This window comes from Galeopterus variegatus, unplaced genomic scaffold (assembly GCF_000696425.1).
Source record: "Galeopterus variegatus unplaced genomic scaffold, G_variegatus-3.0.2 Scaffold522, whole genome shotgun sequence".
Taxonomy (NCBI): domain Eukaryota; kingdom Metazoa; phylum Chordata; class Mammalia; order Dermoptera; family Cynocephalidae; genus Galeopterus; species Galeopterus variegatus.
The window spans coordinates 109,318-132,712 of NW_007726633.1; the positions used below are offsets into that span (position 1 = coordinate 109,318).

At 52.7% G+C, this 23,395-nt stretch overlaps 2 protein-coding genes across 2 annotated transcripts in view; one reads left to right on the forward strand and one right to left on the reverse strand.

Moving 5' to 3' along the window:
- The window catches only part of EDC3 (enhancer of mRNA decapping 3), a 51,987-nt gene extending 43,688 nt beyond the window's left edge, over positions 1-8,299 (forward strand). The window contains exons 5-7 of the mRNA XM_008569639.1: positions 399-552; positions 3,076-3,293; positions 5,880-8,299. Coding sequence (XP_008567861.1) covers positions 399-552; positions 3,076-3,293; positions 5,880-6,214 — 707 coding nt within the window. The 3' untranslated portion in view covers positions 6,215-8,299. The remainder of the gene's footprint in view (positions 1-398; positions 553-3,075; positions 3,294-5,879) is intronic.
- A 422-nt stretch (positions 8,300-8,721) lies between these two features.
- CLK3 (CDC-like kinase 3) overlaps positions 8,722-23,395 on the reverse strand; it is a 16,156-nt gene continuing 1,482 nt past the window's right edge. The window contains 12 exon segments of the mRNA XM_008569640.1: positions 8,722-9,215; positions 9,856-9,946; positions 10,298-10,377; positions 10,971-11,053; positions 11,347-11,476; positions 11,559-11,653; positions 12,932-13,098; positions 13,880-13,996; positions 16,507-16,573; positions 16,849-16,945; positions 18,836-19,052; positions 19,718-19,869. Of these exon segments, the coding sequence (XP_008567862.1) occupies positions 9,039-9,215; positions 9,856-9,946; positions 10,298-10,377; positions 10,971-11,053; positions 11,347-11,476; positions 11,559-11,653; positions 12,932-13,098; positions 13,880-13,996; positions 16,507-16,573; positions 16,849-16,945; positions 18,836-19,052; positions 19,718-19,869 (1,473 nt within the window). The 3' untranslated portion in view covers positions 8,722-9,038.

Consider the following 23,395-nt stretch of genomic DNA (forward strand, 5'->3'; position numbering starts at 1 on the left):
AACCCCCTTGCCTAGGACAGCATTTCCTCACTTTGGGAAAGGCAGGTTTTCTTCTAATGTGTTTAATAGGGTACTGTTATGTGCTGTGTGCTGGCCTTTTCTTGGTAGTACCAAATACATCATGGTGGATTTGGCCTTTGTGGTTTAAAGCTGAACTGTTAAGGGAACTTAAGTTCATCCCTGCTGTAGGGTGACCTGGAACAAGTTGTTACTCAGTTGCATCCAGTCTTGAGCTCTGAAGGGCTACAGACCATGCCTCAGTACCAGAAGATGAAGAGGATGGGCCAGGTGAGGCTTAGTCTTAAAATATTGGCATTCACAGAATCCTGGGTAGAATTTTGGGGCCTGGTTTCTCATAGTCACTTTCCCTTTCTTTCCTCACCTTCTTTTGAACACAGACTCTGGCCTGGTTGTCCCAAGTGTTTCCTATGAGCTGCATAAAAAGCTGCTGTCTGTGGCTGAGAAGCATGGGCTGACCCTGGAGCGGAGACTGGAGGTGACAGGTGTGTGTGCCAGTCAGATGGCACTGACCCTTCTTGGAGGACCCAACAGGTAAATGCCTCTAGACTGGCAGGGGCTGAATGTGGAGTGATAATGCTCTGCTAAGTTACCACCACAGTGCCCCCCCGCCCCCCTACATACACATAGAACAGTTCCTTAGACAGTTGCTGCTCATCTAGTGTGAGTGTCTCTCTGAGATCACTTTCCTGCATGCTGCCAGGTTTGTTGTTTGTTTCCCTCTCCTCTTACCTGGACTTCTCCTGAAAGTTCATTCTTATACCAGCAAGCTACCCTTTGACCCTTTCGTTTCTAATAGCACCTGTCTGGCTTTGAGACTCCTGCTACCTATGAGAGGCCTGCCTTTTAGGAACCTTCAGAGACCTGGCCCTTGGCACTTGCCATTCAATTTATGGCTGGGATGCAAATCAGTCTTGAGCTCCATACCTGAGAACTTCTAGAACCACCCTGACAATTGGGTAGGGGAGCTGGGGTTTGGTACCTTCCCATCTGTCCCTTGGGCTCACATATCAGGAGTGGTGATTGGGAGCTGGTGGGGTCGGGGGGTGCCTTGGTGAGAGGGAGAGTCCATTTAGTGAATAGACATGGTGAGTCAGGTGCCAAACCCTGCAGCAGCCGTCTGAAGGAAGAAGAAGCCATCGTATTTCCTCTAGATGAAAAAATAGTGGGGAAAATGAATGGTTTGGGTTCCATGTGGAGTACATTGCTAAATTCCCCAAAATTTGTTTGGGAAGGGGGGTGGTTACAAAGCTCCTCTTTAGCTTGCCAGCATCTGTCATCTTCTTCCCTTTTGGAGACTGGTAAGTGACTGTCACTGCTCCACCCCTAAGCAGGACCTATGGCCTTACTGTCCATCTCTTCCATACTTTCCTGTCCTGTGAGCCACCTGTGCTGCCTTTGAGTTGGGCACAGTTCCAGAGCTAATCCTCCAAACCTCCTTACTTGTGGCTTCTCTGAGACCAGAGGAGTCACAGCTTTGAATAGCAGGAAAATGGAAGTGACTACTTCATCCAGGACTGCTACCAGCCATGGAGGCTGGGCAGCCCTAGTTGCTGCCTCCTCGATGGTCAGCACCGATTGAGCACTTTCTGTGTGTCAGGCACTGCTCTGCACAGCATCCTATGAAATAGGTCCCGTTATTATCTACAACATCGCTCTTATTAGCAGCTCAGTAAAGAGAACTTAGACTGACAACTGACTGAGGACAATTTAAAACTATCTTTTTTTTTTTAGGCCGGCCCGTGGCTCACTCGGTAGAGTGCGGTGCTGATAACACCAAGGCCACGGGTTCGGATCCTATATAGGGATGGCCGGTTTGCTCACTAGCTGAGCGTGGTGCTGACAACACCAAGCCAAGGGTTGAGATCCCCTTACCGGTCATCTTTTCAAAAAAAATAAATAAATAAATAAAACTATCTTTTTTTTTTTTTTAAGATGACAGGTAAGGGGATCTTAACCCTTGACTTGGTGTTGTCAACACCATGCTCTCCCAAGTGAGCTAACCGGCCATCCCTATATAGGATCTGAACCGGTAGCCTTGGTGTTATCAGCACCGCACTCTCCCGAGTGAGCCATGGCCTGGCCCCTAGAACTGACTGTCATAAATTGGTACTTGCTGTGAGTTTATCATCAGTTGAGAAAAGGGGGGGGGCTCACTAGCTGAGCGTGGTGCTGACAACACCAAGCCAAGGGTTGAGATCCCCTTACCGGTCATCTTTTCAAAAAAAAATAAATAAATAAATAAAACTATCTTTTTTTTTTTTTTAAGATGACAGGTAAGGGGATCTTAACCCTTGACTTGGTGTTGTCAACACCATGCTCTCCCAAGTGAGCTAACCGGCCATCCCTATATAGGATCTGAACCGGTAGCCTTGGTGTTATCAGCACCGCACTCTCCCGAGTGAGCCATGGCCTGGCCCCTAGAACTGACTGTCATAAATTGGTACTTGCTGTGAGTTTATCATCAGTTGAGAAAGGGGGGGGGGGGAGCATGAGCCAGAGTGTAATAATCCCAGAAGAGGTAAACCTTGAACTGGATCTCAAAGAAAAGGTAGTCAAAGTTTGAAAAGCAAAGGACTTTCTGGACAGGGGATATAGTTTGAGCATAAGCAGGAAAGAGCCTTACAAACGCAGGAGAGGATGAGGAGACCAGCTTTGTTGGAGTGGAGCAAACACGTTGGGGAAGAAGAGCAGAGAAGGCTGCAGAGGAAAAGCCTCGGCCAAGCAGAGTTTGGACCTAATAGGTCACACAGAGAGGAACCATTTAAGCGTTCTTGGGTCAGAAAGCAGTAACAGTGTTGTATGGAGTGAGATCTGGGTGATCTACTTAGTGGGAGAACCTAGCGATAAAATAACACTGGAGTGTGGGACAGTGGGAATGCTACCTTGTAGGTCTGGCCTGCAGTGGAATTTGTCCCCCTCTGGAGCCTGGGACTTGGTGAGCAGTGGAAGAGAGCTTTGAGAGCAACAGGTGATGCCTCTAGGCAGTTGTCTGGTGTGGGGTGCAAGGGATTGGCAAGTCTGTAGCTGATACTGCTTCTTTACCTTCTATGCCAGGTTGAATCCCAAAAATGTTCACCAGAGGCCTACAGTGGCCCTGCTATGTGGGCCCCACGTGAAGGGGGCTCAGGGTATCAGTTGTGGAAGGCACCTAGCTAACCATGATGTCCAGGTCATCCTCTTCTTGCCCAACTTTGTCAAGATGCTGGAGTCCATCACCAATGAGCTGTCTCTCTTCAGCAAGACCCAAGGCCAACAAGTGTCTAGCCTCAAAGGTGAGCACCTGCGCAGGGCTGGACCTCTTCCCTCCTTGGTAGTTTGATGGTCTGGTGGTGCCACCCAGTGGCAACAGGTGGAAAGGCACCACGTGTGTAAAGAAAGTGCTCTGCCTCTAAACTTAGAACTGCCAGGAAATACTCTTGTTGACTTGGCCTACTTCCCATTCCTCCACCCTTCTCCCTCTCTCACTCTTCAGATGGAGAGCTGAAGACCCATTTATACATTTCACAAATATTCGTGGAACAGGTACTGTTCCTGATGCTGGGGATAGGGCAACAGATTTTTTAAAAATCCATTATTCCATTGGGCTTATATTCTGGTTAGGAGAGAGGAACACACCGATATGTAACACATTAGGTCAGATGGTCATAAGTGTTATGGAGAAAAATATAGAAGGGAGATAAGGGGTGTTGGAGGGTTGGATGGGGAGTAGAAGAGTTGGACATTTCAGGGTCAGGTCATGAAGGGCCTTGTGAGTCACTTAAAAGGGTTTTCTCCATCTGGCTGAGATGGAGAGTTATTGGAGGAATAAGCAGAGGAATGATAGACTCCAACTCAGGTTTCAGACTATCAGTCTGAGTGCTGTTTGAGAGGAGACCATGGAGTACAAAGATGTATTAAGATGCTGTTGTGGGCTGGCTGGTTAGCTCAGTTGGTTAGAGTGCAGTGTTTTAACAAGGTCTAAGATTCAGGTCCCCGAACTGGCCAGCCACACACACACACAAAAGATGCTGTGGTAATAACTGGAGAGAGAGAGATGATGGTGGCTAAGACAGAGTGGTAGTGGCAGAGGTAGTGAAAAGTGGTTAGTTTCTGAATCAGTTTTGAAGATAGAGTCCACAGATTAAATGTAGGGAGTTAAAAAAAAAAAAAGTTAAGAATGGTTCCAAGGTTTTTGGCCTGAGTAACTGAGGTGCCCTCACCAAAATGGGAGACTTTGGGGAGGACGAGCAGAAACTCAGTTTGAGGTAGACATGTGGATTGGGCAAGAGGTTGTATGGATCTGGAGTTATGTGAAGAGATCTGACTTAGTGTTACAAGTGTGAAGGTAACATCTAAGCCACGATGAGCCTGGATATCATCACCTTGGAAAAGAGTAGAGAAGGTGGAAGACTGAGCTCTTTGTTTAGAAGTCAATAAGTTGAGAACCCAGTCAAGGAGACAGGCAGGAGTGGTCAGTGAGGGAGAAGGAAAACCAGGAGAGTATGAGGCTACTTCAGAAAGTTCATGGAAAGATTCATATCACCTTTTAATTCTATTCCTCCATGAACTTTTTGAAGTACCCCTGTATGGGACCTAAAACCAAATGAAGAAAGGCGTGTTTGATCAGCTGCATCAGCAAGCCACTCTAGGCTAAGTTCAAAGAACGATTGAGAATTAGCCACAGGATTTAGCAGTGTGGAGGACCCTGGTGAGCTTGACAGGAGTAGTTTCAGTGGAGTGGTGGGGGCAAAGTCTGACTGGAGGGGGTTTAAGTGAGAAGGGCGGGGTGGGGTGGGGGGAGATGTGGACAGAGCACATAGGGCCCGGAGAAAGGGCCTTGCCAGAGGGCAGACAGCAAGTCAGGGCCAGAGTCTGGATGAGAACCTCAGTCTCCTAAGCCTCAGGCCAGGCTCTTGGGAGTGCACGGAAGATAGGATGCCATTCTCTTGAAAGCCTCATGACCCACATAGTGGCATGTTCTAATTAGGGAAGCCATGAGTCTCTCATTGAGAAATGTCTTACTCTAGGCTGAGAGCAGGGAAGGGGGCCTGATGTACATGATGCCCCATTCCAGGAAGCTTCTGGCTGCCCAAAAGGCTTCTTATGCCAGTTGCTTCAGGAGGCAAGTCTGAGGATGACAGTCCTTGAGTTTGGTCTGATTTCTGCTATTCTCAGTTTAACCTGTTAGGCTAGTCCAAGATTAACAAATTTGTTTAGACATCCTGTTCTTATACTGTCCCAGTGTCCTGCTTAGAGCAGAGGAGCCTTTTCAAATGCCTTGAAGAACAATGATAGGTTCCTTCCCCATTCTTAAGGTTGGGCTGAGTGGAGGACCCATTCTCATGAGATGATCAGGGGCCAGAGAAGAGGGCAGGGCAGCTATAGTAGAGCCCAGAGTAGAGTAAGCAAGCCTGTCTTCACCGGCTTACCCTTTTTGGGGCGGTTGGCTCCTATTTCTGTTGGGCCCTGAGTAGGACTTCCCTGTGAGGACTGACTCTGCAGTGGACTCTGCTTTCCCAGAGCTCATGATGTACCCAGGGCATTAGTCACATGCACAGAGGCTTGCCTGTGAGGCAGAGGAGGTGAGAGCCTGTGCCCTGAGAAGCTCTGCACACTCAGCAGGACAATGCTTCAGCCTAGGAGCTCCATGAGGGCAGTCGTCCTTTAGCCTGACATGCCCTTGGTTTCTAGCACCCAGCCCAACCAGGCTGTGGAGGTCCCAGGGCCTGTGCCCTGGCCCAGCCTGAAAAGGCCACCCTTTGGAGAGGCATTGGAGTGGTGTCTGGAGAACAACTCTTGAGGCCACCTGGGCTCTAGTCCCCAGCCTGGGCTGCTCTCTGTTCATAGGGATTTTCACATTGTGCTCTTTCCTTCTGCAGATCTTCCCACTAGCCCTGTGGACCTTGTCATCAACTGCCTGGATTGCCCTGAGAATGCCTTCCTGCGGGATCAGCCCTGGTACAAGGCAGCTGTGGCCTGGGCCAACCAGAACCGGGCACCGGTACTCAGCATAGACCCTCCTGTGCATGAAGTCGAACAGGGCATCGATGCCAAGTGGTCACTGGCATTGGGCCTGCCTCTGCCACTGGGGGAGCATGCAGGCCGTGTCTATTTGTGTGACATCGGTATTCCCCAGCAGGTCTTCCAGGAGGTGGGCATCAACTACCACTCCCCCTTTGGCTGCAAGTTTGTCATCCCACTGCACTCTGCCTAGAGGGGCCCTTGGCAGGCAGGACGCTGCAGTCCCCTGCTGCTCCTGACACTGAACCTGACGACGAACGCCTTAAGGATGTGAAGCTTCATGGACCCTGTTTTTGTTAAAGTTTTTCTCTTTTGGGTTTGTTTCTTGTGTGAGACAACAGAACATACTTAAAACTGACCTGTCACCTGCCCTTAGCCAGGGGAGGCTTTCCCACTGGGTGTAGGGCAGGTGGCTGGCTGGGCATGCAGCTGCTCCAGGCATCTCTATGCTCAGCCCCCTTTGCAGCCAGGTGGGGCTTTGTTTACAGACATAGGCAGCTCTTAGACTGTGTTTCAGGTTTACAGCCACTGAGCCTGGGCAAGCGCCTTGGGGGTGGGCCAGGTCCTCTTCGGGGGCCTATGGCTGCTCTATTTCAGAGCTTGTGGCTTTGTCTCCCTGGTTTCCCCTAGCAGGGTAGCTCTTCCTCTAATCATGTAGAACCGGCTGCGCGGTAGCTGTCCACCAGAGGGCAGACTTGCGCTCTGTTCATTTTGAGGGCTATGACAGGCCTTCCCTTAGCCCCACCACAAGCTGATTTGGGGGCTTTTGACCCATTCTCCTGAGCTGATCCAAGTTTTATGCTGGCATTTTTCCAAGGGTTCTTTCCTCCTTTCCACTCCATCATTCTGAGAGGCAGGGAAGGGGGTGGCATCAGGATGGTATTACTGTATTGGGATTTTTATACTGGTTTTTCTGTTGTGTTCAGCACAGGTAGTATAAGGTTATGTTACTATAGAACCACAGTGCCCATCTTGCCAGCAGTGCTCCCCCCCCCCCCCCTGGGGGCTGAGTCTTTGCCTAGTCTGGGGCCAGACCCCTTGGGGTGCAGCTTTAATGTACAGTATTGGGGAGGCCCTTGGGGAGCCTGGTGCTGAGCCAGAAGAGGCTCCCTGGTGCTTCTGTCCTAGGCCACCACTCCCCCACCTCCTTGCCCATACATACCCTTCTGCCCCTTTGCCCTTCCCCTGAAAAGGTTCTGTGCAGCTGTCATCCCAGAGCTGGTCATATGTCCTTCTCCTGCCTGGGCTCAACCCAGCCCTTAGTGTCTGGGCTTTGAACCCGTTGAGATTGTCCACTTTAGATGAGTAGGCTTTGGGTCAACGCCCTGTCTCAAAGATGCCAAAATGAGGCTAGTTCTGGACGAGCTGGCTGGTGGGGCTCAGCCATAGGAACACGCTGCTGCTCAGGTCCTAAGGTGCTAAGCCCCAGGACCTTCCAAGGCCTGGCCCTGGAGGCTGGTGGAACAGGAGCCATCCCTGGAGCTTTGGCAGGGACCCTTGCAAAGGACTTGTGCTTTAAAGCCTTTTTCAGGGCGTCAGGCTTCCTTCAGCTCTGTACCCACCCACTGGTTATGGGGAGGGTAGGAGGAAGGATTCACCAAGGATCGTGGACACAGGGTAAGCGCTGGTTTCAGGCTGCTTATCACTTTTCTTTTAGGAGAATAGCCAGGAGCAGATGAGGCAGGGCAGAGGGCTGGCCCCTCTTTTCCTATCCTCCCTCCAATGTTAAATTGTCTCCAGCAGTGGGAGGAGGCCAGGGACTGTGAGCCTTGTGCTGTGTATTCTCCCTGAGCCTTGGCTCACTCTGAGGGCCAAGCTGCCCTTTTCAGAGGAAGAGCCACAGTTGAGGAGCAGTCTAATAGTCATTTTAGTAGTCAGCCATTAAACAGGTTCTGGCTGCTTGTTCACAGTTGGGCCCCCTGATTAGGTACAGTGGAAGGTCAGCTAGAACCCTGGCCCAGAAGACTGCTCACTCAAGTCAGTTACACTGGCCCCGGGGGTGCTGGCCTTGTTGAGGGGCCACTGGGAGTTTGTGCTGAAGCCTCTCCCTCTTCTCTCATAGGTGGCACTAGGGCCTTTTTCTGCCCTCAGCCTGGGCCTTCCCCAGAGGTATTAAAAATAAGTGTGATTTCTCTGTCTTCAGCTCTTTTCAGAAGCATCCTGCCCACAGTGTCTGGTGTCCATTGCCCAAGGGGCCCCCATTAGGTGGTCAAGCCTATCACTCATGCAGCTCATGGGGAACCAAAAACCAGCACTAAAATAAAGCTGAATGACTGAGTCCTGTGCTGTGTGGTGAATTGCTATGTAGGCTGTGGTGAGGTACTGGCACCTCTAGCATAGGAGCCTGCCCTGATTGCCTCACACCCTCAGTAGACTGTAGTAGTTGAGCCGATGCAGCCTGAAGTCCCAGCCAGTGACAGATGTGCTGGCAGGATAGGTAAAACCAGACCGTACCTGGCTAGCCGCTGTGGGCTGTTTCCCTCAGGTTCCTCAGGGCTGAGAGATACAGGAGCCAGCAGGGCAGAGGCACAAGGCCCAGGTGCCTACTAGGGCTGCTTAGCAGGCCTGCCACCTCAGCCTCATCTTGGAACTGGAACTGCTCTTCTCCTGGACACAGAAGGATGTCCCATCTTCTGGTCTTTTTACTGGCTAGCGCTTGTGTGTGCCTGGCCCAGTTCACACTTAGCTCTCCACAAGCTGAAATGCTAAGAAAGACTTTATTAATAAGGTCAGGGAAGGGAGAAGGCAAGGAGCCTGGAGATGGACACACTGGTACCAGGGGTTACAAACAGTAAGAAACACTTTATTATAACTTTACAACATATAAATAGCTTGGGTCAAATCTGTGCTTCTGGCAGCTGGGCACCATGTCTCCTCTCCTGCAGGCTCCCACCTTCCTTCACATTGCACTGTTCATTGGGTGGCTCTGGCCCTGGGGCCCGGTGGTAGAGGTTGGAGAAAAGGGGCTGGGCAGACCAGTCCCGCTCTCCATCTCTTTGTGTGGTGGCCTGCGCCTGTCATCTGCTTGGGTTGCGGCTGGTGTGGAAGGACCGCTCCTCAGGGGTCAGGCCAGCAAAGAAGGGGTGAAGCAGGGCCTCCGCCAGTGTGATGCGCTGGGCAGGGTCAAATTCTAACATCCGCCTCATCAGGTCAAATAGCTGCACATGTTCCAGGGAGTCTTGGAGCATGTAACTCTGCTCAGGGACACAAGGTGCCTCAGTGTGATGGCAGGGTTGTGGGAAGCACAGTAGGACCCCTTGCCTCTGGGATGTCTTGCTAGACTGGGTCGAGGAGGCAGTGAGGCCTCCTTGGAGGACTCTATTTCTGCCCTCATGGACAATGAGCAGCTCCTTTCCTTGGAACTTGTCAGGCTACTGGGTGGGTGTCTTGCTGGGTTGGTGCCTCTGCCCCCACATGCAAAGTCCTGAGAGGTGAGTACAAATCACCTCTGCAAAATTCACTTGTTCTGAGCACCAAATGCAGTTGACAGAAGCTTCCTGGCCATGTCTAGTCTTCCCTCCCCCTCACCTCAGTCCTGCCTAGTTCTTCCCAAAATTGAAAGAGGGTAGGACTGGAAGCAGCAGGGCCTCTGACATCTGGCTCTTCTGGTGCTCCCCAGTTACATTCATAGAAACCTTGTGGGGAAGAGGTAGGGCTAAGGGCCCCTCTGGGGCAGTTTACACGAAGCCCCACTGCCAGCAACTAGCAGTCTTGAATGCCACCTCCCATAGAGCTGGAACGAGGAGGCTGCCCATCCTGTCTCTCTGCTGTATGTTTGCCCAGTGCCTGGGGTCTCCTTGGCATGAGCTGAGCTGGGGGAAGCCAGAAACTGACCTTCAGAGGTTTGCAGTTCTCCTTCACATACCGGCCATCAGAACTGTTCTCATCCCAAACCAGGCCCCCTTTGTAGAAATATTTCTGCTTCCTGAGAAATTAAGGTGGGGAGAGGGGGAGTCAAACGGTGGGAGTGGTAGGGGGACAAGCCTCTAGTGAGAGGATCAGCTCCCGGCTAGATCCAGGACAGCAGCAGTCTATGGAATGATAGCAAAGCTAGGCAGAAGGTTCCAGGCCTGACTGATTTTATAGCAGAGGAGGAAAGTCTGGGCAACAGGCTTGCCAGGTCACTCAGAGGGGTGTGCAGAGAAGGTTGTTAGAACCTGGAAGAGTCATGGAATGTCCAGGGAAGACCATCTCTAGTACCCTGTTGACCCAGAGCTAAGAAGGGAAAGCCCCCTCCCTCCCACCAGCCCTGAGGGAGCTACAGGGGGCTCCTTACCTGGTACGGTGGATCATGTGGGATGGGATGGGTCCTAGGATCTTCTCCATCATCACCAAGTGCTCTCGGTTTTCATGGGTCTATAGGAAGTCAGGGACAGAGAAAGTGGGGGTCAGTCCCAACCTCAGCCCTCTCAAGAACATGGGATGAGAAAGATGGGCAAGTGCCCTCCCTGCCTCAAGAGATGCAAACCTACCAATGCAACAGCAGTCCCAGCCTGCAGGACCTGGTGGCAGCCTGCCAGCCTGGGCCAGAGATGAGACCAGCCTGTTCTCTCAGGGTAAGGCTCACACTCCTCAGCCCTTCAGGGGGACTTGGCTGTGATTGCACCTCTCTGGTTGGTTCTTCACTCTCCCCAGAATGTGCCCTGTCCTAGCCCATCTCCATGCCCTCACTCATGCTGTGTCCCTTGCCTACAATGCTCACTCCTGCCACCCCAACCCTCCATCCTTGATGGCCTAGCTCAAGACTCCTCCCTGAGTACTCTAGGTACACTGACTTCTTCCTTTCTCTGAGCATTCACAACCCTGAAGAGTCTGAATCTCACAACATGATGACTGGTATGGGGTGGAAGACACCTGTCTCCTCAGCCACAAGGGACTTCCCACCCCAGCACTCTGCAACCTGTCAGAGTAGCAGCACTCAGGGTAATGGGGCATTGGGGTGGCTGTACCTGGAAGAGTGTGAAGCCCCGGTAGTACTCAAACAGAATGCAGCCGATGCTCCAGACGTCACAGGGCTGTGCCCAGCCCAGCTCTGAAAGCCAAGATGAGGAGATGCTGTGAGATCCAGCCCTGTGCTCCAGCCTCAAGGTCACAGGGCAGCTGCCACACTGGTTGGCAGGGCTCTTGCCCAAACCCCAGCAGAAGGCCCTCTCTCAGTAAACCTGGCCCTACAAGGCCAAATCAACCTTAAGTGTCTCACAATACTGGCCCCTAGGTCTAAGACACTGCCCACCCTGGAAAGCAGACAGACAGGCATGCCACCACCTCTGTTCATACCCTCCCAACACCTGCCTGGTGTAACAAGGTTGCAGACTATATACTCACCGAGGATCACCTCAGGCGGGCGATAGTGACGGGTGGCCACAATGGTGGTATGATGCTCATGGTCAAAGGTGGCACTGCCAAAGTCAGCCACTCGGATACTGGTGTTCTTCACCGACTTCTCCTCACAGCTCTGAAAGGGTGGGCAGGTCAGGAGTCTGTACCAGCGGGTAACCCACCCTGGAGCAAGGCCTCACCCTCATCCCCACCATTACCTTGTGCTCATTGTAGAGGGTTTCGAACTCAGAATTCACAAACAGGATGTTCTCTGGCTTCAAGTCTGTGTGGGTCAGCTGGTTCTCATGTAGAACTAGGGGAGGGGGGGAGGGAAGCAGGTACTAAGAACCTGGGCTTCCTCTCTGGCTCTCCAGCCAGCTCTAGCACAGACCCTTCCTTCAAAGCCAGCAACTGCCAGAGCTGCTCACACTGCAACTTCAGCAGGCAGCTGGACCTAATCCTGCCTCCCCACTGGCTTCTCTCTCAAGAGTTCTCTGTACTTGAGGCCTTGGAAGGTTCTGATACTTTAGAAGGGGGGTGGCAAAGGGGAAGTTGTCCATCTAGAAAACTGCCATCTCTCTTCTGCAGACACCAGGCTTCCTCACGTGTCTTTCACCAAAGCTGCAGCAACAGCCTCAGGGTGGTTCCCTCTCTCCAGCACCAGCTACAGAATTTGCAGGGCCCGTTGCAAAATGAAATGCAGCCCTCTTGTCCAAAAATTATGAAGAATGTTAAGATGGTGACAACAGGATTAAATCAAGACAGGGTCCTGTGCGACTGCACAGGTCACACACCATGAAGCCAGCCTTGCCTTCCACCATCAGCCCTGAACAGGGAAGCATTTTCCTTCCAGCCCTTGTCCCACCAACAGTGCCTTCCCACTACTCATCACTTTCAGGCTCAAAGCTCCCATCTGACACTCAAGATCCTCATACCCATGTGGCCCACCACTCCCCAATGTGAGCCCTCTCTCCACTCTGAGTTTTAGTATATGCCAGTCTCTAGCGCTTCACTGAGCCATTCCTCTTGCTTAGAATGCTCATCCATGTCCTCTCCATCTATCCAGATACTGCACATTCTAGTTCTAGGTCTATTGACCTTCTCTTCAAGGAGACTTTACGTATGGCTCCGACTATCGCAAATCCTGTAGCGCTGAGCACTGGCACCACCAAATATGCTCTTCAAGGCTGGCAGGCAGATGAATGATATTTAGAGGGTCTCCATGTGGGCAGGACCTGTGGTGGGATCTGTCAAGTCAGGCTTCCACCTTTTTATCCTATGCATAAAGGTGGACGTTGGGGTTGGTAGCTGGGCCAATTCTAGAGCAGCTCTTTCCTGTTTTCTTCCTGAGTGTCTGGGGGCAGAGGCTGGCCCAGGAGGTGCCTGGAGGGGACTCTAGCCTTTCCATTCTCGTACTGAGATTCCTACCTAAGGACAGAAGTCCTTTCAGTCACAGGGGCCCTGATATATCTTTCAGGCCCAGCACAATGGTTAGCAATGTGCTGAAGTGAATGGAGGAGAGCAAAATCACCAGGTAGCTTTGCCGCAGGTGTGTGGCCGCCCCATGCTCCAATTGAAGGTGGACACTTACATCTAAGGGCGTGGCAGAGCTGATAGGCCATATGTCGGACATGTGGTAGGGGGTAAGGCTGGAAGTTATTCTCCTTCAGGAACTCAAACGTGTTCTTGCCCAGGAGCTCAAAGGCGATGCACATGTGACCGTGGAAGTTGAACCAGTCAGACATCAAGACGCACAGGCTGGAGGAGAATGATGGGTGGGGCTCAGGCTCTGTGCTGGGTGGGATGCCTCACCCCCCACTCTCAGATGAAGCCAGTCCCCACTCTCTCCTAGGCCACTGGGTCACATACCGGGACGCAAATACACATGAAAAAAGAGAATTCAAGGCAAGAGTACATCCCACCAGCCTTCACCCAGATGAGCTCTGGTCAAAGACTGAATTTCCTGCTGTGGGGTTGCGCCAGGGTTCTGATCTGAGTTCTCCAAGCTCACCCATTTATGATATGGGGAGAAGCCCTGCCTTAGAGTTGTTGAGGAAGAGTGCCAGTACATTCCACAGGACTAGTGTTGCTTTTTTTGACTCCCCCCTCTGCCTGAGGTTCATGAGTGTTCGTGCTGGATCCATCCATCTGCCCAATCTCAGCACAGTGCTTGGACAAAAGGAAGTGTCTGTCCAGAGAAAGAAAGGCTCTCCTTTGGATGTCTCCCACCATGTGAGAGCCCCAGACAGCTTCATGCTTCTATCTTATGTTCACCACAACCCAGTGAGGTCCCACAAATGCAGAGTTAGGAAAACTGCCTCAGAACACAAAGCCAGTTGGGGTAGAGCCTGGACTGAAGTCCAAAGGCTCCTTCGAGCAAGACTCACTTGCCAAACTCTCCTGGCTCTAAGTGCAGGCTGAAAGCAAAGTGCTAAACAGGTGATAGGACACTGCTAAGCCCTTGGGGTCCAGGAAGATGGGGCTTGAGTAGACTCTGTCCCCACTGAAGGCTTCCCTCCCACTCCTTGCAGACACTCACAACTTATTCTCTTTGTCCTTCTCCTTGATTTTTTTAAGAACATTGATTTCTAGCCGGGCAGCCTCCCGGTACTTGCCCACGTTGCGGATGATCTTCAGGGCAACCTGAGACTTCCCTCTGGGACCCAGGAAGGAAGCAAAGGTTCTCATCAGCAGCTGCCCAGCCCTTCCCCCACCCTCCGCCCCAATCCTGCAACTCCCGACAAACAACATACCAGGAATGGCCTGCCCTGGAGAGAGCAGATATTGATGCCCAGCCTGCCCCATGCAACACTGGACCTTTGCCCACCTAACAGCAAACTCCCCTGGCATCTGTGAGTTAACACCCTCAGCCTTCCTGCCAGCCTTAGGCTTTTATGTTCTCAGACACTGCCAGCTCCCAGGGCAGAGTGTGGGCAAAGGAGAGGCCAATCCTGCTGATAAGTACCAGGCGAGAACTCACTCAGTAACTTAACTTGTAGGCCAGTTAGCTCCGATCCCAGCTGCCCCACCTAGAACCCTCCCACCACACGTCTTGACCTTCCTAGGCACATGTGCAAGTCTCAGCAAAAAGCTCCCCCTGGGATGGGAGTTCCAGGATGAAGCAAACAGCTTCCCCTGGGATGGAGGTTCCAGGATGAAGTGAAGGCCTAGCAAGAGGTAAGGATGCCAGCAATGGGGTCCTCTCACTGTTGAGGTCCAGGGCCACTTCCTTTACTACATCCCTCTCCGGGCCCACCTACCTGCCTGCTTACTGGCCACAGCTTTTATCAGTGACCACAGAGTGCCAGGGACCCTTGTTAAGTGTCCAGTGAGGATTTTATTCCTTTTTTTTCTGCTGGCTGGCCATCACAGGGATTCAAACCCTTAACCTTGGTGTTATAACACCACACTATGCTCTAACCAACTGAGCTAAAAAACCAGCCAGCCCTAAGTGAGGATTTTAACAGTCCCTGCTCTGCACCTCCCACCTCCAACCCCACCGCAGTAGGCCATTTGCAGGATGCAAATAAGCAGAGAAGGAAGACTTCTGCTGAAGCTCGGCTGCCAGGCCCTGTCAGGAAGAGACAGCTAGAGTTGAGATGCCTTGTGGGGAACTGGAGTGAGAGAGCGTTGGGCCACAAGGTTGTGTCTTCTGGGGCCCCAGGAAGGCCGGCCTTGGTGCCTAAGGAAAGGCTCACAGGCCCCAGGGCAAAGGCATCTTGTAGAGAATAACCTGCTTTTCTCTCCCTGTCCCAGTTTTCCAGATTTCAGAGCAGGAAAGGTTCTCAGAGGAAAGGCCACATACTCTGGCCTCCTCTTAGAACAGGATCCCTCCCTGGCATTCTAATCCTCAACACAGGGAGCTCATCACTTCCAAAGGTGGTCTCTGCCAGGTTTGTATGGCTCTGAGTATAAGACCCTTCCTTTCACTGAGTTGAATTCTGCCTCTGCATAACAATCCCCAGTGACCCTGACTCCATTTAGGACCCTGTGCCTGCCCCTTAGCAACTTCAGAGGCTCGTTTTCCCTCCAGCTACTCAAAGTGGCACAGCACGGACAGTTTAGCTGCCCTCTTGTATCACAGCTCTCGGATCTGCCACATCTTCATCCAGTCACAGTACAGTCTGCACACGGCCCTAAATACATTGGTACTATCCCTTACCTCTTGTGCCACACAGGGTCCAAGGGGTGTTTAAACAGGAACTGGGAGCAAAGGGAAGGTTCCTCTCAGTCACCACTACTACTTTATCTTATGGCCACAGGGATGGCTAGACTCCTGGGTCTAACTGCCCTTTCTGAGCACCCCTCTTAATGTGGGAGCACTGCAGCACAGCAGAACCCAGCTCTGCCATTAACAGCGTGGCATGATACAGGCAAACCCTGAGCATGTTTCTTCATCTCTAAAACAGTTAGAGGACCATGTATGGGCAGCACATGGTTCTAACGAGGATACTAGCACTTTGTAGTTAAAGTGCAAACCAGCTTGAGGGCCATTAAGGCAGGAAAGCAATTGGCTCTCAGGAGGTAGCCTCCCCAACCCAGAGCTACTGGGGAAGAAACATGGGTTCTAGTCTTGAGGAAGGATAAGGAGGTAAAAGTGTTGCACTGTTAGGCCTGAGAGGGAGGAAGGTATACTCCTTCTCTCCTTGAGCACACTCAGCAGAGAGCACATGCTACACTGGAGAAGGCAGTGACCTGCTTGGTGAAAAAGCCTAGGGTCTTGTTTCTCTTAACTAGGACCTGGACAGTCTCTCAGACAAATACCCAGGGGGTGAGGGCTCATGCTTGGGCTGTGCTTAGCAGCACTCCCAACTCCTGCCAGGCCAAGGACCTAACAAAGATCACAGGAAGCAGCTTCAGGCCACAGAGGAGCCAGGGCCTTGGCTCTGTTGTCATATCTAGCGCCACAGCCCTAGAAAAGTGGGGAAATTGGGGCAGAATCATTCACTGGCAATCCTCGGAAGGGATGCCACATGCCTACAGAACCCCAAGAATTTCTCCCTTATTCCAGGGAATCAGCAAAACCCCAACATGTATAGGTCAGACCCAATTTGGGTGCTACCCACCAAAAAGAAAAAAGTTAACCCACCACCTTCAAGAACCTCAAGCTAGCTCTTCCTAGGAAGATCACATCCAGAGCCAGCTATACCACCCCAGCTTGCTCACCTGGCATGGTCCAAGCACTCCACCACCTTGCCAAAGGTGCCTTCGCCCAGGTTCCCCACGATCTCATCTAGGAGAGAAAAGAAGCTGGGCATGAGAGTCCAGAGGGCAGAGAGTTGGCAGCTCCTGCAAGTTCACAGCATTCAAATTCTCAAAACAAAAAAGGTTTCTTTCTCACTGCTACACTCTTAAAAACAGAAGTTGCTAGTGTTGTGTCATTCAGGCAATTACTGGTGGCCCCGCTAAGGCACCACGCGCACTAGAGGCCCCTCCAGGCAGGAGAGATTTCGTCTAACAAGGGGGGTAGAAAGTAGAGAGGTAAAGTTTTACGAAAGGTGGCTGTACATCGCTCTTGGAGCCAATCGCCGATCCGGCACACCAGGTGGCCCTCCTTGTCATCTTCCACACTCCGGCTGCTGCGCTTACTGCTCTGTTGGCTTCTCTGCATGCACCGCCCCCCGAAACGCCATCCGACCAATCGCATGGTAGGCGGTTCCGATTGACAGATTGAGGTGTCAGTCAAAGGCAGAGGTGGAGACGGTGAGGAGCCGGTGGGTTGGTTGGTTGGATTTTCCAGATCCCAGCATTTCATAAGGCACACAGCATATATAACGATAGGGATATTGCAAGGGACACGTCAAGACACAAGCTGACTTCAAAAACAGAAAAGTAAAAACAGCTACAGGTATGTAAAGAAAACTCGGACATTATCTATAAGAGAAGTGCTGCAAACTCTCAGAAAGACGACCGGCCTCTGCTGCTGAGGGACCAGGCCGTGAAGAGAGCCACAGCGCTGACTCCCTCCTCCTCCGAGTCTCCCCCTCCCGGGCCCTCCCATGGTGGCTTTGGCCAAAGCTGAAGACGAAGTGAGAACGGCGCAAGAAGGCAGATGGCCCAGGCTGGGTCTGACCATCCAGACTGGTCAGAGGCCTACGCTGGCTTCAGCTGCAGAATGCCCAGTCTGTCCTTGCCTGCCTCTGTTTGCCCACACAGCCTTGTACATGCCTGACAGCTGCCACTCAGAGCCAAGCTGCTACCTGCCCCCAGACAGCATCCTTGGCCAGATTTAACCATCACTACCGGAAACAGCCTTCCGTCAGCAGCCCTCCTGCCACCAGCCTCAAGCAGGAAAGGAGCCTGGGATCCTCTGAGCTGGTCAACCTCCAGGCCTCCTACCACAATGGCCCACATAGGCCCCATGCCAACTCCTGCCCTGGCTTTGGCACTCATGCTGCTCACAGGCCAGGCCCATCCCAAACCTTATGACAACAGAGGGCACCAAAAAGAGAAGAAGCAGAGCCACAGATTTGCACTGCCATCCTGTGGCAGTGTGTGGCAGTGTGCAGGGAGGCCACCAGGCCATGCTGGACTCACCTGCAGAGTCAAGCCTTAACCCATTGCCCCTCAAAGAAGTCACAGAGAGCTGGGCAGAGAAGATGTCTAGCCCCTCCACTGCTCCTCAGGAGCCTCATGGCCAGAGGGAGGAGGAAGGAAGGCAGGGAAGAGGATGGGGAAGAAGAAGAGACGACAGCACAGAGTCTCAGAAATCCAAACTGGCTTTCCTTCCCCAGGGGACTGAGTGCAGTGTGGGCTCCTGGTCTCAGCAGAGATCTGTCCATGCTAGGAACACTGGCTAGGCCCTGCTCTTGCCATGTGGCCTCCAACTCGACAAGGCCTGGGGCTGCAGGTCTTTTTGCCAGTTTTCACATGCCCCATCACAGAGGCAGCTGCCCCTCCTCACCGTGATTGCCCCTCATGGAGAGGCTAGGCTGAAGAGGGCCTGGCTGGAGGTCAGATGGGAAGCTCCCAATCTGAGGTGACTGACAAACAAATCCTCCCCTCCCATGCGGCACTCCAGCCTCCAGGCCTTTGTGGGAGGGTGTGGAGATGAGACAGCAGAGGTGGATGCAGTCCATACCAGTCAGAGCACCTGGCTACATGGGGAAACTTCTGAGTGGGAAGGACCAGGCCATAAAGCTCTAAATAACATACTGACAACCCTATTAGGATCCCTAAGAAGTGTCCCCAGCCACTTGCACCTTGTGTCCTGTGTCTGAAGCAGTGTGTAGACACAGACAGGCTGGGAACCAGCCAGCGCCGGAGCCAGAGCCCCTAGAGTTGCCACAGGCAAGGGGCCAGAAGACAGAGGAGCTGGATGCCCCTGCTCAGCCCTGCACCTGGACAAGACAACACATACACACACACACACATGCACGCACACCAGCGCATGTGCACAGGGTTGGCAGTACTCACCCAGACCAGCCAGCCTGAGAGAGGCTAGAAAGAGATGAGGCCTTTAAGCCCCAGCCAGCACACTCTGGCCACCACTCACCGAGGAGGCGCTGCTACAAGACCTGGTGCGGCGTTTGTGGCAGTGGTGGGCATGCTTGCGGGTCCGGTAGAGCCCCCTCTCCCGTGACCGCCGGTGATGATGTGATCGTGAAGATCCATAGCAGTCCTCTCCGAAGGATGGGCTCCGCTCTTCACACCGGTATGTATCACTGTCACGACGCTCCCGGTATCTCCTCTGATAGGGTAGGCGGTCATGGCTGCCAAGTGGGGGAGGGGAACACTGGTCACGTGGGAACCTTGCTCCCACCAGCCGGGTCTCTGCTAGCTGGCAAGAGGCCTGTGGTAGAGCTCCTGCAAAGTGCTCACAGGGAGAGCCTATTGAAGCAAAAGAATCCAGACTGGTGGGAAGCAGGCAGGGGAAGGGAAGGTGAGAAGGTACTAAGCCTGCCCTCTAGAACCTTGGCTAATAACAGCATCCTGCCAGTGCTACAGAAGGTAGGGAACAGGGGAACAGGCACTGGGGAGGGCCTCTGCAGATTCCAACACTCCAGAGTTCTCTGTGCCTGCTACAACTGTAACTTTGGCCTGGGGGCTGAGACAGGACCAGGGACCAACCTTTCCAGGGCTGAGGTTAGATTGCTAATCCCCACTGAGAAAGGCTCAGGTGGTTAGCAGGGGAGATTCTGGCCTAGAAAATGAGGGAACGTGTAAGAAGAAGGGGGGACAAGAACCATAGCTAGCTTAAGGCCAGGGAATGCAGGGAGGTTAGGGGAGGAGCCCAAAAAGTACAGGGCAGGGACCCAGGGGCTGCTGGGCTGAGGTCGAGTCACCTCAAGGAGTCTGCGGCTGCCAGAAACTCTGGATAATCTCGCTAGCCCAGCTGAGGAAGGCAGCCCTTCCTTCCTCCCTACTTCCCTCTCACCTTCTGGACCGAGATCTCCGGGGTGGAGGCTCCCTTCTGGATGGGTATCGCAGTCTCCCTTCATGCTCCCGACTGTAAGACCTCCTCCTCTTCCATCGGTAGCTCAGGTATGGGTCTGGCTCAGGGGAGCGGTATCGCTTACAGTGATGCATCTAGGCCACGAGAAATGGAAAGCCCATTTAACACAACCAGCCACCTCCAGCCACAGGGCTGTGTGGGGCAGCCCAGGTGCTCCTGAAGAAGGGCCCATTCTTCTGTGTGCGGTGGCCCCTCCCCAGGGTTTATGAAGAGAAGAAAAACTCTTGAGGTCATGCTGGTCAAACAGCAGACAATGGGTAACATCCTTCTCTGCCAGTGAACAAAGAAATGGCTGCTTCCCAACAGAGCATCAGTGGCCTGGTGGCCTTAGCACCCGGGACGGGGAACTGAGTGAGCCAGGGCCCAGATGCTGAGGCAGGAATGCAGGGCAGGGATAGTGAGCAACATCACAGGGAGACCGAGGACCGGGAGGAAGGGAAACCTCTTATGCTCAATGCTCTCCTGCCGTGGGGTCCCATGAAGCGAATGCTCTGTAAACCAGAGGTCAAAGGGCTCTTGGCACGAAGCTAACATACTGGAGTGAGGGGTTAAAGCCCTCAAGTTTGAGAAGCTGAAAGTTTATTCCCACTCAAGGGAATAAAGACCACAAGCCAGTGTGAGAAGTCACAGCAGAAATGAGAAAACCAGCTCTTGGACAAAGAAGCACACAGGGTCTCACACCCCTGCAATACCCCACCTGAGGGTCTAGCCAAGTAGATGTTAGCCCAGGGGGTCTATCCAGTGCTTGCTGGTTCACGTTTGGTTTCGGCATATGTAAGGATGCCAGGGTCCTCAGAGTATCCAAGTTTCTTGCCCTAGGCCCATACAGCACTCTTCAGATCACCTGCAGTGCCATGCCAGGTACCTCACCTTTATCCAGTGGTACCATTACTGTCCCCTCTAGCTCTGCTTCTCCAGTACACTTTCCTATGCTCATCTCAGGAATAGCCAGAGGGTTAGCTGTCAGGCAGGCTCGTATGCACTGGGAAGCAGGCCAAAAAGCCCCCACCTCATTATTCCTGTTCAGTGGGGACTTATAGCCACCACAGGAAATTGCCAGGCTGGATAAGCCACCTGCTGAGAAAGATGGCTATGTGAGGCCAGCTCCCTGTTTCATCCACACCCAAACCTCTGACATTGCCTCCATGGGAAGGCTGTGCCAGAGACCGTGGCCAGCCTTCTTCCCAACATATTATTTGGCCACAGCCAACCTCCAGTCATGGTCAGTCCTGGGCTTGCCTGACTAAGTACATTTTGAACAAACCCATCGAGGCTGCCCCATCTCATCAACAGGGTCTATCAAGAGAAAAGCAGCAGGCAATGGCTCCCCCTGGTTGAGCAGGACAGCAAGGCATATCTGACCAAACCCCTGGAAGCTTCTCCATGTTCCTAAGAAAGTCACTGCCCTCTGTCTCCCCACTAGCAGGTGTCTTCCTCTATCTACCTGGGAAGTCTGGTCCCCAGCAAGCCTTGGAAATAAACACTGTGTAAAATCACCGACAGCTTCCCAAGAGCTTAGATTTGTTGTTTTTATGATCAGCTGACTAATGTTTCAGTTTTCCTGCAATTACCCCGAGTCAGGTGCCCAAGCTATGGACTGAAAGTAGTATCTCACATCTCACTAATTGACCCACAAGACACTCCATTGGCCAGAATACATGCCCTCCCGCAGGGAAGCATGGCCCTGCCGATCCTCACTGGGCAGACAAAGCACCAGAGCAGGAGGACAGGGTCCTCTACACCAGGCCAAAGACTTCCTCCTAGGATCTAGAAGATTCTTATGTCCACACATGTTCACATGAGTAGAAAGAGCACAGCTTCAGAAGCAGATAGATGTCAGTCTGAATTATGGTAATGCCACTTCTAGCTGTGTGCCTCTGGGCAAGTTATTAAACTATTCTAACCTTTGGTTTCCTTTTGCCACAAGGGACTAGTCCTCTCTTGCAAGATTCTGTGAGCATTAAGTATGTCTCTCCTGTAAGTTAAATGCCTAGCACAGGTTTGGGCCCACATGAGGTACTAAAGGCAGCTTTTCATTAACAACATTAAAAAGGTTCCAGGTAGGGCCGGCCTGTGGCTCACTTGGGTGAGCATGGTGCTGATAACACCAAGTCAAGGGTTAAGATCCCCTTACTGGTCATCTTTAAAAAAAAAAAAAAAAAAAAAGATTCCAGGTAACACTGCGGGCTGTGTTAAATGCCTTATGGGCATTAAGAGCATTTTATAAGTCCCTTCCAAGGGACCTGGGAAGTGAGACATCTGGCAGAAAACCCTGAAATAAATCCCAGTGTTGCCACTTACTAGCCTTGTGAACTTAAACAAGTCACTCTAGGTCTTGGTTACCATGCTGAGAAAATGGAAATAACACCTCCCAGCCTGGCAAAGGAGATGACAAGTATGAGAGCTATAAAGCACCACACACAAAGCAATAATAAAGATCATCATCTCTCCTTTAACACATCCTAGGCAGGTGAGATATTGGAAATACCAGATGTCCTCTTCTCAGCCAGGGATCTAGGGCCCATTTCTCTTCGATTGTCTCTAGTTCTTTGAGACTCCAGCAAACAGGTTGTTTAAAGAAGCTAAGGGCCACAATTATGCTTTGGGAGGCTCTGCTCTGCACAATGAAAGAAAAGGCAATGTGGAGGAAACCAAGCCAAGGATGCCAGCTTTTTTTTGAGCTAAGGCCTAGCTTCTTCTCATTTGCTGCTCCTGGCCAGAGAACTGGGCTGACAAGAAGAGCAGCCAGTCAGGTCGGCGGCTGCCCTCCCGGATCCCAGCCACCCCAGCGCTCCATGGTTATTTTTGGCTGGCACTGCCCCACCTCTGCAACCTCAAACCTGCCACCTTGCAAGCCGCCGCCACCGCCACCAACGGGTGAAACGCTCCTCCTTTTCAAGGGCATGGAGGAGGGAAGCTGGAAGGCTGCCAACGCCGCCTCGACGGGGGCTGGCTCAGGCAATTCCCATCCCAGCTCCACACCAGGCCACCTGCACCCGGAACTAAAACACATAGACTCTCGGGCCGGACCGAGGAGCAGCCGGGCATTTGTACTGTCAGTTTGGCCTGGCCCATCCCCCGGGCTGGAACGGCTCCATCGTTACAACAATACACGTAGGGGGTCTGCGGCCCTAACTTGCGTCCCTTCCTGCCACCCGGGCCCAATTATCTCAGAGCCCGTCCCCCTTAACCACCACCAGTGGCGCCGAGGGGAGACCCGGGGGTCAGGAGAAAGGCCAGCCTGGGTTAGGCTCAAACCCTAGGCCGCGCGGGGAGGAGGAGTCTGCGGACCAAGCCTCGAGCCTGGGTTAGGGGAGGGGTCTGAAGGCCCCTTCAGGATACCCCTGGTCGGACCCGGAGTCCATTCCGCGGGCAAGCGCAGGGCCGAAACTAGATCCTTGCAGGGGTCTCCGAGCCCGCTCGGGTTCCGCCTCCAACACCCCGGGATCAAGAGGTCGGAGTCTGCAGTGACCACCCTCCGGGGGGGGGAAGCGGCAGGGCAGGGGGGAAAGGTCGGGACCACGGCCTGAAGTGGGCCGAAGAGAAAGGAGCAGGCAGAGACCAAACCGGGAGCCCGGAAGCCCACACTAGAGCGCCACG